General features: G+C 34.5%; 1 protein-coding gene across 3 annotated transcripts in view; it reads left to right on the top strand.

The window, feature by feature from the left end:
• Nucleotides 1-15,065, top strand: part of LOC111419160 (zinc finger protein 474-like) — a 39,431-nt gene that overhangs the window by 15,852 nt on the left and 8,514 nt on the right. For all 3 annotated transcript variants that reach the window (XM_071197384.1, XM_071197383.1, XM_071197385.1), the window contains exons 5-6: nucleotides 14,618-14,716; nucleotides 14,787-15,012. In XM_071197384.1, the coding sequence (XP_071053485.1) occupies nucleotides 14,618-14,716; nucleotides 14,787-15,012 (325 nt within the window). The remainder of the gene's footprint in view (nucleotides 1-14,617; nucleotides 14,717-14,786; nucleotides 15,013-15,065) is intronic.

Here is a 15,065-nt window from a genome sequence, read left to right on the forward strand (position 1 = left end):
ACTAAAACTAGAACTAAAACTAGAACTAACACTAGCACTATCACTACAACTAACACTAGACCTAGAACTAGAAACTTTCGGGTTCCAACTAGTTTTCTGAAGAAGGTTGCGACATGGCACCCGAAACGTCAAACATTTGTTCAAAAAACGTACGGCTCAACCCGAAAGTTTCTAGTTCTAGGTCTAGTGTTAGTTGTAGTGATAGTGCTAGTGTTAGTTTTAGTTTTATTAACACCGGCCGTGAAAGCCTTCGTACTTTTAAACGGTTTTAAATAAATTAAGAGTGAATGAAAAATTATCTGTGAAAATTAACTTTGTTCCAATTTTTCGTTCATCAAATAAGAAAGTTAGGGTAAGAAGTGATTGCGATCTGCTACCTGTAGGTTGTCTTTCAGGTGCGTTTCTTTTACAGACGCCGGCAGATACTGACGGCGTCTGTAAATGAAAACTCGAAATAAGACAGGCCAAGAGTAGTTCTTTTCGAATATGTAAACCATTTGTTGAATTTCCTTCCGATAACGGCTGCACAAGGCCTTAAAGTGGGGCAATTTTGAGGTGAATTAAATGAAAAGACCAAACTTTCCAACCGCGTTATTAGTTTTTCGCTATTTTTCTAGATAACGAAAATATTGGACCAAAAAGTAGACGGAAATACAAGGGGAAAGTTTGTTGCTGGGCTGAAAAACGATTGTGCAAACGTGTAATTGAGATGTGTTATACACCGTTGAAAAGAGCAGAAAATTTCCCATAAGATGAATATAGTTCTAGAGTTTTTCCCTGTCATATAAGAGAGTTATTGACCCAAGCAGGAGATTTCCCATAAGCTGAATATAGTTGTAGGTAGAGTTTTTCCCCGTCAAATAGGAAAGTTATTAGTGCAAGAAATATATGCGTGTTCTCATCGGTGGGGCTTTTTTCAGATGCGTGTGATGGAGATGTGTTATATACCGATGAAAAGAGCAGAAAATTTCCCATAAGATGAACATAGTTTAGGAGTTTTCTCCCCGTCATATAAGAGAGTTATTGACCCAAGCGTGGTTTAGCCGCGACAAAAATTCGTGGCAGCGCGACGTTACTTATTTTTTCTTGCACTCATTATCAACATATCGGGTTTAAGATAGAAAAACGACCAACCTTTCCAACCGTGTGCTTAGTTTTTCGCTAGCGTTATAAGTAACAAAGATATCCGTCCGAAAAGTAGATGGAAATACAAAGGTAAAGTTTGTTGCCAACTGTAGGCTCTTTTTCAGGAGCGTTTTTTTTCAGACGCCGACAGATATTGACGGACGATAACTCGGAATAAGATAGTCCAAGGTCAACTCTTTCCGAATATGTAAACCATTTACTGAATTTCCGTCTGGTAACGGTTGCACAAGGCCGTGAAATTTGGTAATTTTGAGGTAAATTGAATGCAGCGCGATGTTTTTTATTTTTTCTTGCTTTTATTATCAACATATCGGCGGACGAAAACTCGGTTTAAGGTAGAGAAAAGACCAAGCTTTCCAACCGTGTGCTTAGTTTTTCGCTATCTTTCTATATAACGAAGATATGGGCCTTAGAAGTAGGTGGAAATATAAAGGAAAAAGTTTGTTTGTATCCGAATAGAAATTCTTGAAATGTTTCTTAATTATTCTTTAAAATTGTTTCTGAAATTCGTGAATGAAACGCTCAGAAATCCTTGGAAAATGTTTGGTATTTCTAGTTGTGCTGTGAAATCTTTAAAAGTTTTTTAGAAACTCTAGACATGATTGGATCTTATTATACATATAAAATTCTAGAAATCTTTATAAATTCCCTGAATATCCTTTGGAAACCTTGGATGAGTTTAGAGATTTCAAGATAACCGTGGTGTTTGGTGGAAATCCTTAAAATTAAGGTCTTAATTTCTTGAAATAGTTTAAAATTTCTGGTTGTTTTTGAAAAATATATATATATTTTGATAAATATATTCGCGAAATATATTTAGAAATTCTCTAAATCTGTTTGGAAATATTTAGAAAAACTCTTAAAATCCTGGATACCCTATTTATTATCCTAGACATTGTTAAAAACTCTAAGAAATTACCTCAATATCTTATAAAATATTTTTGTAAAACCTTCTAAATTCTCTGAAATTCATTTGGAAACCTTAGATATGCTTAGAAATTCCAAAATACCACAGGTATTCGAGCGATATCGTTTAAAATGTTTCTTAATTGCTAAAAATTGTTAGACGTTGTTGGAAATCCGTGAATATTCACGAAAATGACATTATGCTGTTCAGAAATCCTTGGAAAATGTTTGGCATTTCCAGTTGTGCTATGAAATCTTTAAAAGTTTTTTGGAAAATGTTTGGAAATGGTTAGATCTTATTATACATATAAAACTCTAGAAATCAATTGAAATTCAATTTCAAGATAATAGCAGTCTTTGGTGAAAATCCTTGAAATTAAGAAGTCTTAATTTCTTGAAATTGTTAAAAATTTCTGGTTGTTTTTGAAAATTTTGCGAATATCTTTAGAAATTCTCTAAATATATTTAGAAAAACTCTTAAAATCCTGGATATCTATAGAAACTAGAGTCACGTCGAACCAGTTTCTGAAGAAGGTTGCAACATGGCATCCGAAACGTGAAACCTTTTCTTAAAAGACGCACGGCAAAACCCGAAAATTTCTAGTATTAGTTCTAGTTTTAGTTCTAATTTTAATTCAACCTTATAAATTCTCTGAAATTCATTTGGAAACCTTAGATATGCTTAGAAATTCCAAACTAACCCATGTATTCGAGTGATATCCTTTAAAACCAAAAATTTTAAATGATCAGTTAAAACACTTTTTCTTGCAACATTCTATGCAGTTGTCATTTTGCTGTACTCACCAAGAAAGTCAGTGATGCATTGTATGCTTCTACTCCCATTATAGGAATATTGTTGGTTTTGGCAAAGGCATTTGATACTGTGGCTCATAATATACTGATTGCCAAATTGGATTTGTATGGGTGTGTATTGATCTTGTCCGTTCTTATTTATCTCATAGAACTCAGGTTGTTGCTATAAATCAACAACACAGTGATAGTCGCAATGTATCCTGTGGAGTACCGCAGGGATCAATCTTGGGTTCTCTGCTTTTTCTGATGTATATTAACGATTTACTCCTTCATAAATTTGTGAACGCATTATTCTAGTCGTATGCCGATGAAACGGTTCTTTTGGTTTCCGGAATTTTATGGGATGACGCTGCTACTACTGCAACTAGATATATGTCTTTTATTAAGTACTGGTTGCATAATAATTATCTCTGAATCCCACAAAATCCTACTTTTTGACATTCCAAACTTACAATTACCAAAAGCCACAATTATTGATGTAGTCACAAAAGATGTACAATAGTAGGAAAAACTGAAAAAATATGGGGCTTCAAACACGCTGGTGTATATGTATGTGTGTAATAATAGAATATTAAATAAAAAAACTCAATAAAAAAGTATCCGAACACCGAAAAAAGTATCAGATTTAGCATTCAGATTTAGTCACGGATACCGAATACCGGATACAAAATTTGAAAAGTATCCGGATACAAAGTATCGGATACTCAAAAAGTATCGGGACACTGTATCCGGATACAGAAGTATCCGGATAGTACCCAACTCTGGTTGATGGTAGTATTTGGTACAAATTAGACCAAATAATTTAAAAATTTAAACCATCTAACCAGACTTTGTCGAAAGCTTGTGCAACATCCAAAAATACGGCGGAGTAGACTTTATGTTCTTCCACTGCTATTTCGATAGTATCCGTCATTCTATGCACTTGGTCTATTGTTGCATGTTTATTCCGAAACCCAAATTGATGTGTTGGTATTAGGGCTTTTTCTTCTATGACAGGTTTTAGTCTTTTTAATAGTAATTTTTCAAGCAGTTTTGATAGTAAAGGTAATAATAAGATTAGCCTATATGATATAACATCTGTGGGGGGTTTACCAGGTTTTGGTATCATTATTATTTCAGCAACTTTCTATATGCTTGGGAAGTATTTCTGTTTAAAAGCAGCATTAATTATGTCTAATAGTTTTGTAATCGCCCGTTTTGGTAGATGTTTCAATGTTTCTCCATTAATTAGGTCATAGTCTACTGATTTCTTTATATTTACTTTTTGTATTTCATAATACAGTTCTTTCATTCTTACACATGGTATATTATTCTGCTGATCACTTTGAATTACGCTAGGGACACTATTTAGCATAGTTGTTGGACTGTCTGATGTAAAAGTTTCTTTCAGATGTTCAGCAAACAAATTAACTTTTTCTTGATTGCTCTTAGCCCAATTTCCATTATTATTTCGAATTGGAGGTGTATGTGTTTTTGGAACTTTAAGCTTTCTTGTTGCCTTCCACAGAGAATAATCGATACTGGCATCGTCAGTAAGGTCTTTTAAGTAATTTTGAATATTATTTTCTTTGTGACTATCTGTTAATGTTCTTAATTCGGCTGTTATTCTATTTAATTTAGTTTTATCACTAGGAATTCTATTGGATTGCTATTTCTTCCTTGCTTTCCGTTTTTCTGCAATTTTGTCTCTAATGAATTTAGGATAAATATTAGATTTAGGTGTTGGTATTAAAATTGGTGTTGAGGCCCAGGCTGCGTTTTGTATGTCTTTTAAGAACTTTTCTACTTCATTGTCAATATGTTTGTCAATGTTTCATTGTCAATGTTTGTTGAAATAGATTCCAATTAGTGAGTTTATTAGTTAGTGATAAAAAGGGTTCTTTGTTATATACTTTGTTATTTAGAGTAATAATTACTGGTGAGTGATCTGAGTCCAACCTTAACTCTTCTTCTATGTTTACGAAGTTAAGTGATATATTTTTCGTAATACAAAAATCAAGCACGTCCGGAATTTTACTTCTATCTGTTGGCTAGTAAGTTGGTTTCCCAGCGGAGAGCGCCTCTATTGCATGGTTCAGTTCTCTTCCTTCTCTATTTGTCAAGCGAGAACCTCAAGACATATGTTTTGCATTAAAGTCTCCCCCAAATATAAATTTGTTCGTCAAGATGTAGTACAATTTCCTGATAATCTTGTCTTTTGAGATTATGTCTCGGTGGTATGCACGTTGCTCCTACAGATATTAAGCCATTAGCAGTTTGAACTTTTACCACTGTAGTTTGGTGTTGTTCAGTACTAATTGTATTATTCAAATAGTGGTCAACATTCCTTTTTATAATAATTGCACTTCCACCTCGAGCCGCATTACTCGGGTGAATTGTGTGATAAATATTGTAATGGTTGATATTTATATACGATTCTCGTGTAAAGTTAGTTTCGGAGATAGACATATATCAATATTGTTTTCTTTAAGTATTATTGGTAGTGTGTTTTGATGCTGTCGAAGACCATTGATTTTTTGAATCGCTCCTTGGTTTAAATTGCTTTCAATGAAATCTAGACGTGCATATAATGTTTTTATTGTTTCTTCTTGTTGAAGTATTTTTTCTAGTATTAGATCTAATTTACTGTCAGCCTTTTTATCGATTAATGTACATACAGTTTTCCCTGCAGTTTCACCACTCGCTTTTTCGGCATACGAGACGCCTGGCTTTATTTTATTTGAATTTACAGTTTTGTTATTCCTGATGGCTTGTAATTCCTTAATCACAATGCATCCTCGGTAGTTCGCTGGATGATTTTCTCCACAGTTGAAATATTTAGCCGGAATTTCTTTGGCTTTAGTGCATTCACTGGTCCAGTGTTCACAAGCACATTTAACTCATCTCGAATTTTTATGGCAGTAAGCTTTGGTGTAGCTCCAACCTTGACACCTTTTGCACTAGGGTATTTGTTTTGGCTTTCTGTACTCTTCGATTTCGACACGCATTCCTAATATGTTTGTTATTTCATGGATTCTTTTTACATCTTCTGACGGTGCAAAATCCACGATCTCTTTTGTTTTGTATTTTAACATTTGGGTTACTTTACAAATGGCATAATTGCGCTCCAATAGATCATCTTTGATATCATTAACATCACAGTTTTTATGCATCTTTTTAGCGACCCCTTTCAGATTTCTGGTTTGCTTATTTTCATAAGTTGACCAGGACAAATTCTTTTCAGTTAAGCATCTTTGATGTTTCTCTGTACATTTCTTCCGAATTAACATTCAGTTTTACTGTGCCGTTATTTAGCGCATCGTGTGCAAGTGGTTCAGAAATCAATACTACGGATCTCATTATTCAGACCAAGCAGGTTTCCCAGTGATACTCTGTTTGCGGAATCAAAAGTTCTAACGCTTAAAAAGATAGCAGTAACATATAATGCCTATATGTTACTGCTATCTGTAGATACATTTCGTGGGATTACTGCAAGAACCTGATAAGTCCTCGATAAGCATTTTTGAGAAAAACGAGATTAAAGTTTATCATATTACTAAAAATTAAGCTGAACTTGAAAACCTTTATTTTAAACAAAAATACATTCTATTACTGTATTGAAACACAAATAAATTGCAAACAGACATAAACTTTGTTTCTGTGAGGTAAAGAAAGAAAAAATTTTTTTAATGTGTGATTTATCTGGTTTTGGCTGATATACTATTTGTTTTGCGCCTCATCTTCTTCAAATTCATCAGGATTTTCAGAGTCCTCCAAGTCATCCGAATCGTCTAATCCTGGTGTAGGTACTAGATCTTCCGCTTTTTTCGATACTGGTAATAATTCATACCATTTGTGGAATTCCTGTGGTATCGCATCTTTTTTACACAGGCTTAGTAAGTTTTGCTTTTTTAAATGACTGATGGGTAGCATTTTATTGTACATACCAGTTAACGTTAAAGATTTAATATTAAGGGGACGACCCCTTTTAATAACGTTGATGCTTTTATATGCTGACGTATGATCGTATCTGTATTCTATTGTACCGGGTTTATCTTTCGTGTACCGCATACATTTTATCTTAAGCCAGTTAACACTTTCTCCTTCCATACTGTTCTTTTTGTTTCGTAAAAGCTGTTGAGATAATTTTCCTAAGTTCTTGAAGTCTTTAAATGTTAGTGCACGCACTTTGTAAGGTCTGCAGTGTTTATTTCTTGGGTTAGATCATGCTAATCTAAAAATGTTTAACCAATCTTGTAGAGTATACACCGGAATGTGTTTCTTTTTTGACTCAATTGCACTATGCATGCTATCTGCTTCCATATAACTGTGTCCAGTTTCTAAAAATTTATGTTCGATTACATTGAGAGAAGTAGTTTGTACTAAATATAACAATAAACTAGCCACATTTTGGTTTCGATTCTGCCCTCCGCAAGTGTCAGAATAAACAGCAAGTTCAGTAACAGTGGCAGGTAATTGTTGAATATAGTTGTACAAACAAGTTCCAATTTCTGAACTTCCCCTTTTTCCATTAAGTTCTGTCCAGGCAAAGCAAAAAGCGTCATTTCGACTCGGCAATTCATAAATAGTTAAATTGTATGTGCACAGTTTCCTACTATAGTACATAGGGCTTACTTCGCTGCAAGGAATTTGCAAAACACACTGTAAGTCGAAAGTACAGCACATAAAAGACTTATTCGCAGTGCTGCGCTCTTTATCTCTACCTTTAGCTTCATAACATTCTGTCTTTCTGCGTACATGTTCCACATATTCGACTGCATCCTTATCGTTGCTGTATTTGTTACAGATTGGGCATTGGTCTTTTTCTGGCTTATAAAATGACAGATTATAATTGTTACAAAAGACTCTTCTGTACGTTATTAGTGACACAGGGCTGATTCCTTCTTCCAAACATGCTTCAGTATAAAGAGAATACATTTTAGAAATACTAAGGGTAGCGTCTAGGTACTGGCGAGCGCTGCTTTTCCTTGTGTAATGGGATTCCATCACAGGGAAACTCTCGATGTGATTCTTTATTTTTTCTAAGGCTTCAGGCTTTCTTTTATTTATAGGTTCCTTTTTACCTTTACCATCGGCTCCTACAAAAATCACACCATTACCTCTATGCTTAAATGCTTGTTCCACCATATCACTTGAAATGGATAGTCTTTTCAAAAAAACTCTTGCAAGAGCTACTAACAGCACACCTCTTGACATTATTGAAAACTTAACTTTCAGAAAAATCACTACTAATGGCTAAAACTAAAGGTGAACTTACGAAACTGACGTCTTGTTTTTGAGGTTAGGACAAACAAAAATTTTAAGTCCATGGTAAGTTCGATTAAATCTATATAATATAATCATAATTTGCTAGAAATTTTCTACAAAATTATGCCACACTGCTATTTATTATCGGTATTTTGCTATTTCAGTCCAATCTATTGCGACAGCAAAAATCCTACAAGTGCACTTAGTTGATTTTAGCAGTAAATATTGTATACCTATGGACTTAACCGTAATGAGCCAAGTTTATACACAGCTCTGGTATAGAAAGTGACTTGTCTGGTTTTTTTCAGACAAAAACGTAGCTCATTCTGGACTTATATCTACAAATAGCCAGATTTTGTCCAAAACTGGACTTAACGGGGTTTTGCAGTAACCCCACGATTTATAAAACGAAGTACTGTTTTCCTATTGTGCTGCCAAACCATCTTTACTTCACCAGTTCAAACATGTTGCAAAAATCAAATGTTCCTGTGCGTAGGAAGGCTGTAGGACAGGCTAACTTTTCGTTCATAGTTCATAAAGTTTATAACTATCTTCTTTTGAACTACAATCCGTTGACTATACTGCTATTTCTTCCTCCAAAGGTATTTTTGAAAAAAGTAAAGAGTTTCATTTTGCGTCTACTTTAAGTGAATTGTATCAAATTGTACGATTAAAGTAATTTAAAGATTTCGTCACATCACCAGCCAAGTTATGTCCTTATTTTACGTTGTTATTCATTAACAAAATAAGTATTAATTATTTTGTTGATTGTTGTTTCTTTTGTAGGATGCAGTATATGCTATCTTTTCTTTTATCATAACTTTCATATCTTTAAGTTCAAAAGAAATCATAATTAATCTAAAGAGATTAGATAGTCTAAGGTAAATCGTAAGATAACATCGCGTGTAAATAGTCTGTTTCTAAAATTTTTCGGATCTTTCTTATTATGTAGGATAGTTACTATTTTGGGAAATTTTGACATTCCAAAGATTGTTGTAAGGAAAAGTAACTGTTCGTTCAAAGGCACCTTTGACGTTAAGGTTTCTCTATATTATGTTGGGTCTTCCTAAGTATAATGAATACCTGAATATCAACAAAAAATTGCTCCACCTTGATATAACTTTTTTGGCTCTTTAATGGTGGGGCGTTAATTTTTATCCACATACCTATCTGGATAATAAGCTTCCTCCATTGAATGTTGTGATGGAGTACTTGGACGGTAATCAAATAAACATCTCGGAAGGCTAAAGATAAGCACTTTAATGATGTTAATGCAACAATTTTTGTTAATTTGCAATTTTGTAGGAATAATTACAATGAATTTTGTAGGATTTTGGTTTTATTCTTTTTTTTTTCTTGTAGTTCACAAGTTATTTTCCAGGCATATGGTTTTCTGAATCATGATTTGCTGAGCATCATTCTCCTTGGTGCCTCTCACGGTTAGGTTGACCTCCCTTAAGTCTTACTTTTTAAGTTATCAATTTGCTACTTACGTTCTCACTTCCGATAAATTTCAGAGATCTAATATGAGTTCGGGCTAAGACGTGAGTGAGTGCGGACGTGTTTATCGAGCAGCTGTAGCCAACGCGCCCACTTTTTTTCGTTCTTAAACCACGTGTATCTTTAAAAACATTTTTACTTGAACGATAACAAAAATATTCATCAAAAGAAAAACCCAATTACAAATTTAATCTAGATTAAAATTAAACTAAATATAATGACACCAGCTCCTAAAAGAAAATCAGATGTATTATCTCCCCCGGTAGAAGGGTCCCAAAAGAAATATAACTGGAACCCAAATCAACCATCTACTTCCAATAGATATCTCCCACTCCAGGATCTCGAAGATAATTCTGAAGAAACGTCATCGCAAACTACGCCAAAAGAATCAACAACAAAAATTCCACCAACACATCTCCCAGGCACAAAAAATTATAGCGAAATAGTACAAGACCTAAAAAGTTTGAATATTGAGAAGTTTTATACAAACACAACCTACAACTCACTAAAAATCAATCTAACGAGTATTGATGACTATAGAAAACTAACTAAATTTTATAATGAAAATGAAGTAGAATACTGCACATACAAAGATCCCAATGAAAAAATAATTTCTGTAGTTATTAAAAATTTACCGGTATCTATCACTACTGAGGAAGTCGACGACGAATTAAATCGACTAAAACTACCTTTTAAAAAAGTCATAAGATTGCAAAATAAAAACAAACAACCCATACCCATCTGTGCAGTTGATCTTGCTGCAAATGACAATGGCCGCCAAATTTTTAATATGAAGGAAATACAACATGCAATAGTAATCATAGAATACAGAAAAAAGCAACCAGGCTTACCGCAATGCCACAGATGTCAAAGATACGAACACATAAAAAATTATTGTACATTAACTCCTAGATGCGTAAAATGCAATCAAAATCATTTGCCGAAAGATTGCACCAAATCCAAAAAGGCACCTCCGCCATGTGTCAACTGCCAAGAACAACATCCAGCCAATTATAAAGGTTGTACATACTACAAAAATTTAGACACTAAAAACAAACCTAAACCTCTATGTTCCTCCAATTCAGAAAACACAAACCCTATCAGAACTTCCTCCCCAACCCCTACTTACAATTATCCTTCTTATACCTACTCGCAAGCAGCAAATCCTAACACCCCTATAAGTGAAAACAATTCTCAATCAATCGTAAGCATCATACTTAAATCAATTCTAAACCTATTATCTCCTTATCTTGATCAAATCAAACAATTCTTCACAACCCATCTAATCCCAAGATTTTTCAATGCCTAGCCATCAGACAATATCCAACCTAACACTCCTAAATTGGAATGCCAATGGTGTCAAAAAGCAGCGTGCGGTTCTAATTGCCTTCCTAGCCAGACATAACATCGATATAGCTTGCATAACAGAAACCCACCTAAGTAACTCAGAAAGGTTCAATATATCTGGATTTAAAATATATCGCTACGACAGAGAACACCGAATTGCCTCAGGAGGGGTGGCAATACTAATCAAAAAACACCTGAAACACTACGAAACACAACAATACAATTGTAATAGCTTGGAAACAATATCAATTATGGTAGAAACAACTGATAAATCAACATTCAGACTCACGGTGGCATATAAACAAAAAAACAAACCGATATTAGAGAGCGATATTAAAGAACTGTTCAAATATAAAGAACCAACATTAATTATAGGCGACATGAACAGTAAACACCAAGCTTCGGGATGCAGAGCTTCAAATCCTTCCAAATAGCAGCTCCCATCGACTATACATACTATCCATACAGAACTGATTATCAACCGGACATTCTTGATATTCAACTCAGCAAACACTTCAACAAACGCATCCAACAAAGTGTTCTAGTCGAACTAGACTCATATCACCTTCCGGTGATAATTAAATACGATACATCACCTTTAATAACCCCAAGAAATAATTCCCTTGCATACGGAAAAATAAACTGGAAACAATTCCAAGAAAATTGCTCAATCAACATAGAAAACCACCACCCCCTAACTACTGAGGCACATATTGACCAACGAGTTGAAGAAATCACCCAAGCAATTACCAAAAGCGCAATGGAAGCAACAAGTAAAAAACCCACGTGTCAAAGAAAAATACATTCTACTCCAAACGAAATCATGATACTGATGAAGCAAAAGCACAACGCTCGTAGAGAATGGCAACGCCTAAGGAAGCCCGAAACCAAGACCCTACTCAACAAATTAAGACACAGGGTGAAAAGTGAATTAGAAACATATAGACTAGAATCCTACCAGCAATATCTACGGAATATGAAACCAGGCGAACAAGAAATGTGGAGAGCCACCAGAAGAGTTCTTCAAAAGCCATATGAAATTGGAACTATCACCGAAAATGGACAAGCTTATAGCACCGATGAAGAAAAAGTAACAATATTCGAAAATCATCTAACTCACATATTTACTCCTTTTAATAAGTGTCCACCACGTCATAGCCTATACGTAAAGGAATATTTAGGACAAAATTTGCCAACTAATACAAATCTTACGAAACCAACGTCACCTAAGGAAATCCACCAAATATTGAAATCACTACCAAAGAAAAAAGCACCAGGTTATGACCTTATAACAAATACTATTTTAACAAATCTCCCTCGTAAATAGTTCGCTTATTTAGGGCCGGTTTTACAATGTACGGTTGACAGTAAGTTCACTGTCAACCTCCGGTTAACCGTTGGTTTGCGTTGTACGACCTACGGTTCAGTAATAAAGTTCCGGTTAAAGGGAAGTTATCCCAACCGCAGGTAAAAGTCGAGGTTGACCGAGGGTTGATATACGCACATGCGCAGAACTTCACAAAGTTGTCATGATCTGTCATGAAAGTTGTCATCAACCGGGCGTTTAAGAATAAAATTGTTAAAAAAAGAACTTAATAAAAAATAAAATTTGTACAAAATCCAATTTGTTTTTAATTATATAAAGAGAATTATTTTATATCGCAAAAAAAAAAATAAATTAATAAAATAAAAAATAAAATAAAAAAAATAATAAAATAATCGCTCGCAAAATGATCTACGTCGAAAGCTAGGTTAGGTTAACGTAAACACGTGTATCTTTACGTTTTCGAATGCACGCATTTCATTGGTTGAGAGTTGGCGCGCAGTGCAGCCAACATTGACCGCGGCCGGTTGACGGCAAGCTAATAAACCGGAGGTTAAAATCCTGTCATAAAACGTATCGATGTTCAACCTTCGGTTAACTGCTCAACCGAAGGTTTGATAACCGGCGGTCAACGTCTACTTTTATAAAACCGGCCCTTAGCAAGCTTGTTTAATGCATCCCTAAAAATTGGATACTTTCCTGAAGCATGGAAACAATCCTACTATTCCACAAACCGAGGAAAAATAAATCAAAATTGGAAAGCTACAGGCCGATCAGTCTTCTCTGTACCCTTTCAAAACTACTTGAAAAGGTAATACAAATAAGATTACATGCCGAATTAAACGAACAGCAAGTTTTGCCACCTTTTCAATTCGGCTTTAAACAAGGGCACTCTAGCCATCAACTTCAAAGACTAGTCGACCTAATAGAAGATGGTTTCGAAAATAAAATGTACACAGCGACTCTATTCCTAGATATCACGCAAGCCTTCAATAGAATATGGCTAGATGGTTTAAAATACAAAATTCTCAAATTAAACATTTCACAGTATGTTAAAGCAATCGTGCTATCGTTCCTTACAAATAGAACCTTCTCTACCAAAATTCATGAACACATTTCCTGCAAATCACAAATTAGAGCAGGAGTTCCCCAAGGAAGTGTCCTAGCCCCAATACTTTATAATATTTACATGCATGATATCACCCAAGCTATAAAAGATGTGTATAGCTATGTTTGCTGATGACACGGTATTATATGCAAAAGACTACGATCTGTCGGTAGCCATTAATAAATTACAAAGGAATGCCCAAAAGATAAACAAGTGGCTAAATCTATGGAATCTGGAAGTAAACGCAAAAAAATGTGCTGCAAAAATCTTTACCCTAAGACAAATAAGAAACCCTCAACAACTCGAAATTAACAACCAATCAATAGAATGGAAAAACAAAGATGAAGCGGTGAAATATCTTGGAGTCCATTTAGATACAAGACTGACATAGAAATTCCATGTCAATGAAAAACTTAATCAAGGCTATAGTAGACTAGCAGAATTATATAGCCTCATAAACAGGAAATCCGCGCTTAAACCCGAAAGTACCATTCTAATCTACACCTCATTAATTCGTCCATCAATAACGTACGCATGTGAAATCTGGGGTAATACGGCTAAATGAAATCTTAAAAAATTATGCGCTTTTCAAAATAAGATTTTAAGAACAGCAATGGACGCCGAATGGTTCATAACAAACAAACAGCTCCATAAAGAACTAGGCATCAAAACAATACAGGAATTCATTGCATGTAAAACAAAGAAATTTCACGAAAACCTACACATGTGCGAATCAACAAATATCTACAATTTGGGCAGAAGAAATATCCATCAACGATTACAACGTAGACTTCCCCAAGACCTATTCATGAATTAAAAAAGCATAATTATAATTGTATATTCCCAGAAGAGTGAATGTTGACTTCTCTTGCCATACATTGTAAATAGTGTAAATTTATTTGAAAGAAGCCATGTATAACTATTTGTAGTTGGTCTGGTATGGAAATTTAAAAAAAAAAGAGATCTAATATGTTGATCTGCTCGGTCATGCTAACAATTCTTAACTTTTTACAATTTAAATGGTTGTCATCATATTGGGAATGAGCTGATTAGGTTAAGGATAGTGATCTTCATATAAAATTTTATCAAAACTTCTTCCGTTTTAACATTCTCTTCATTTTAGTATCATCATTCGAGTCTTAGTCAATTCCCTCATGTGTGACTTGATATCTCCACATTATTAAGTTTGTATTAATCACAAGATATATGTCATGTTTTAATTTCAGGCTAATTTGGTGCCGTGTAAAAATTGTAACAGAACGTTCTATCCCGATCGTCTCATGGTTCATCTCAAAACCTGCAAACCATCACAATCTTCACTCACGGTGAGTTGATTTATATGACATATATTTGACAGATTTTTTTAATTAATCACTTTGTTGCAATAATGATTAGAGGAAATTGGCAAAATTTGAAGAACTACGAGTACAACAAAAAAGTGCGACCACTCGAATGGCCAGCCCGCCAGGTTCAAATCCCAAAGGAATTCCGTGTAGCGTTTGCGGCCGACTTTTTGGGACACAATCCATAAAATTCCACGAACCCCAATGTTTAAGGAAATGGCACTTACAAAATGATCATCTACCACCGAATAAACGGGAACCAATGTATAGCGAAACAGGTTTGTTAATATTTCAGAACAGATATTTTTCTTTAATCTTAAGATAATTTTTT

Source organism: Onthophagus taurus, chromosome 7 (assembly GCF_036711975.1).
Source record: "Onthophagus taurus isolate NC chromosome 7, IU_Otau_3.0, whole genome shotgun sequence".
Lineage (NCBI taxonomy): Eukaryota > Metazoa > Arthropoda > Insecta > Coleoptera > Scarabaeidae > Onthophagus > Onthophagus taurus.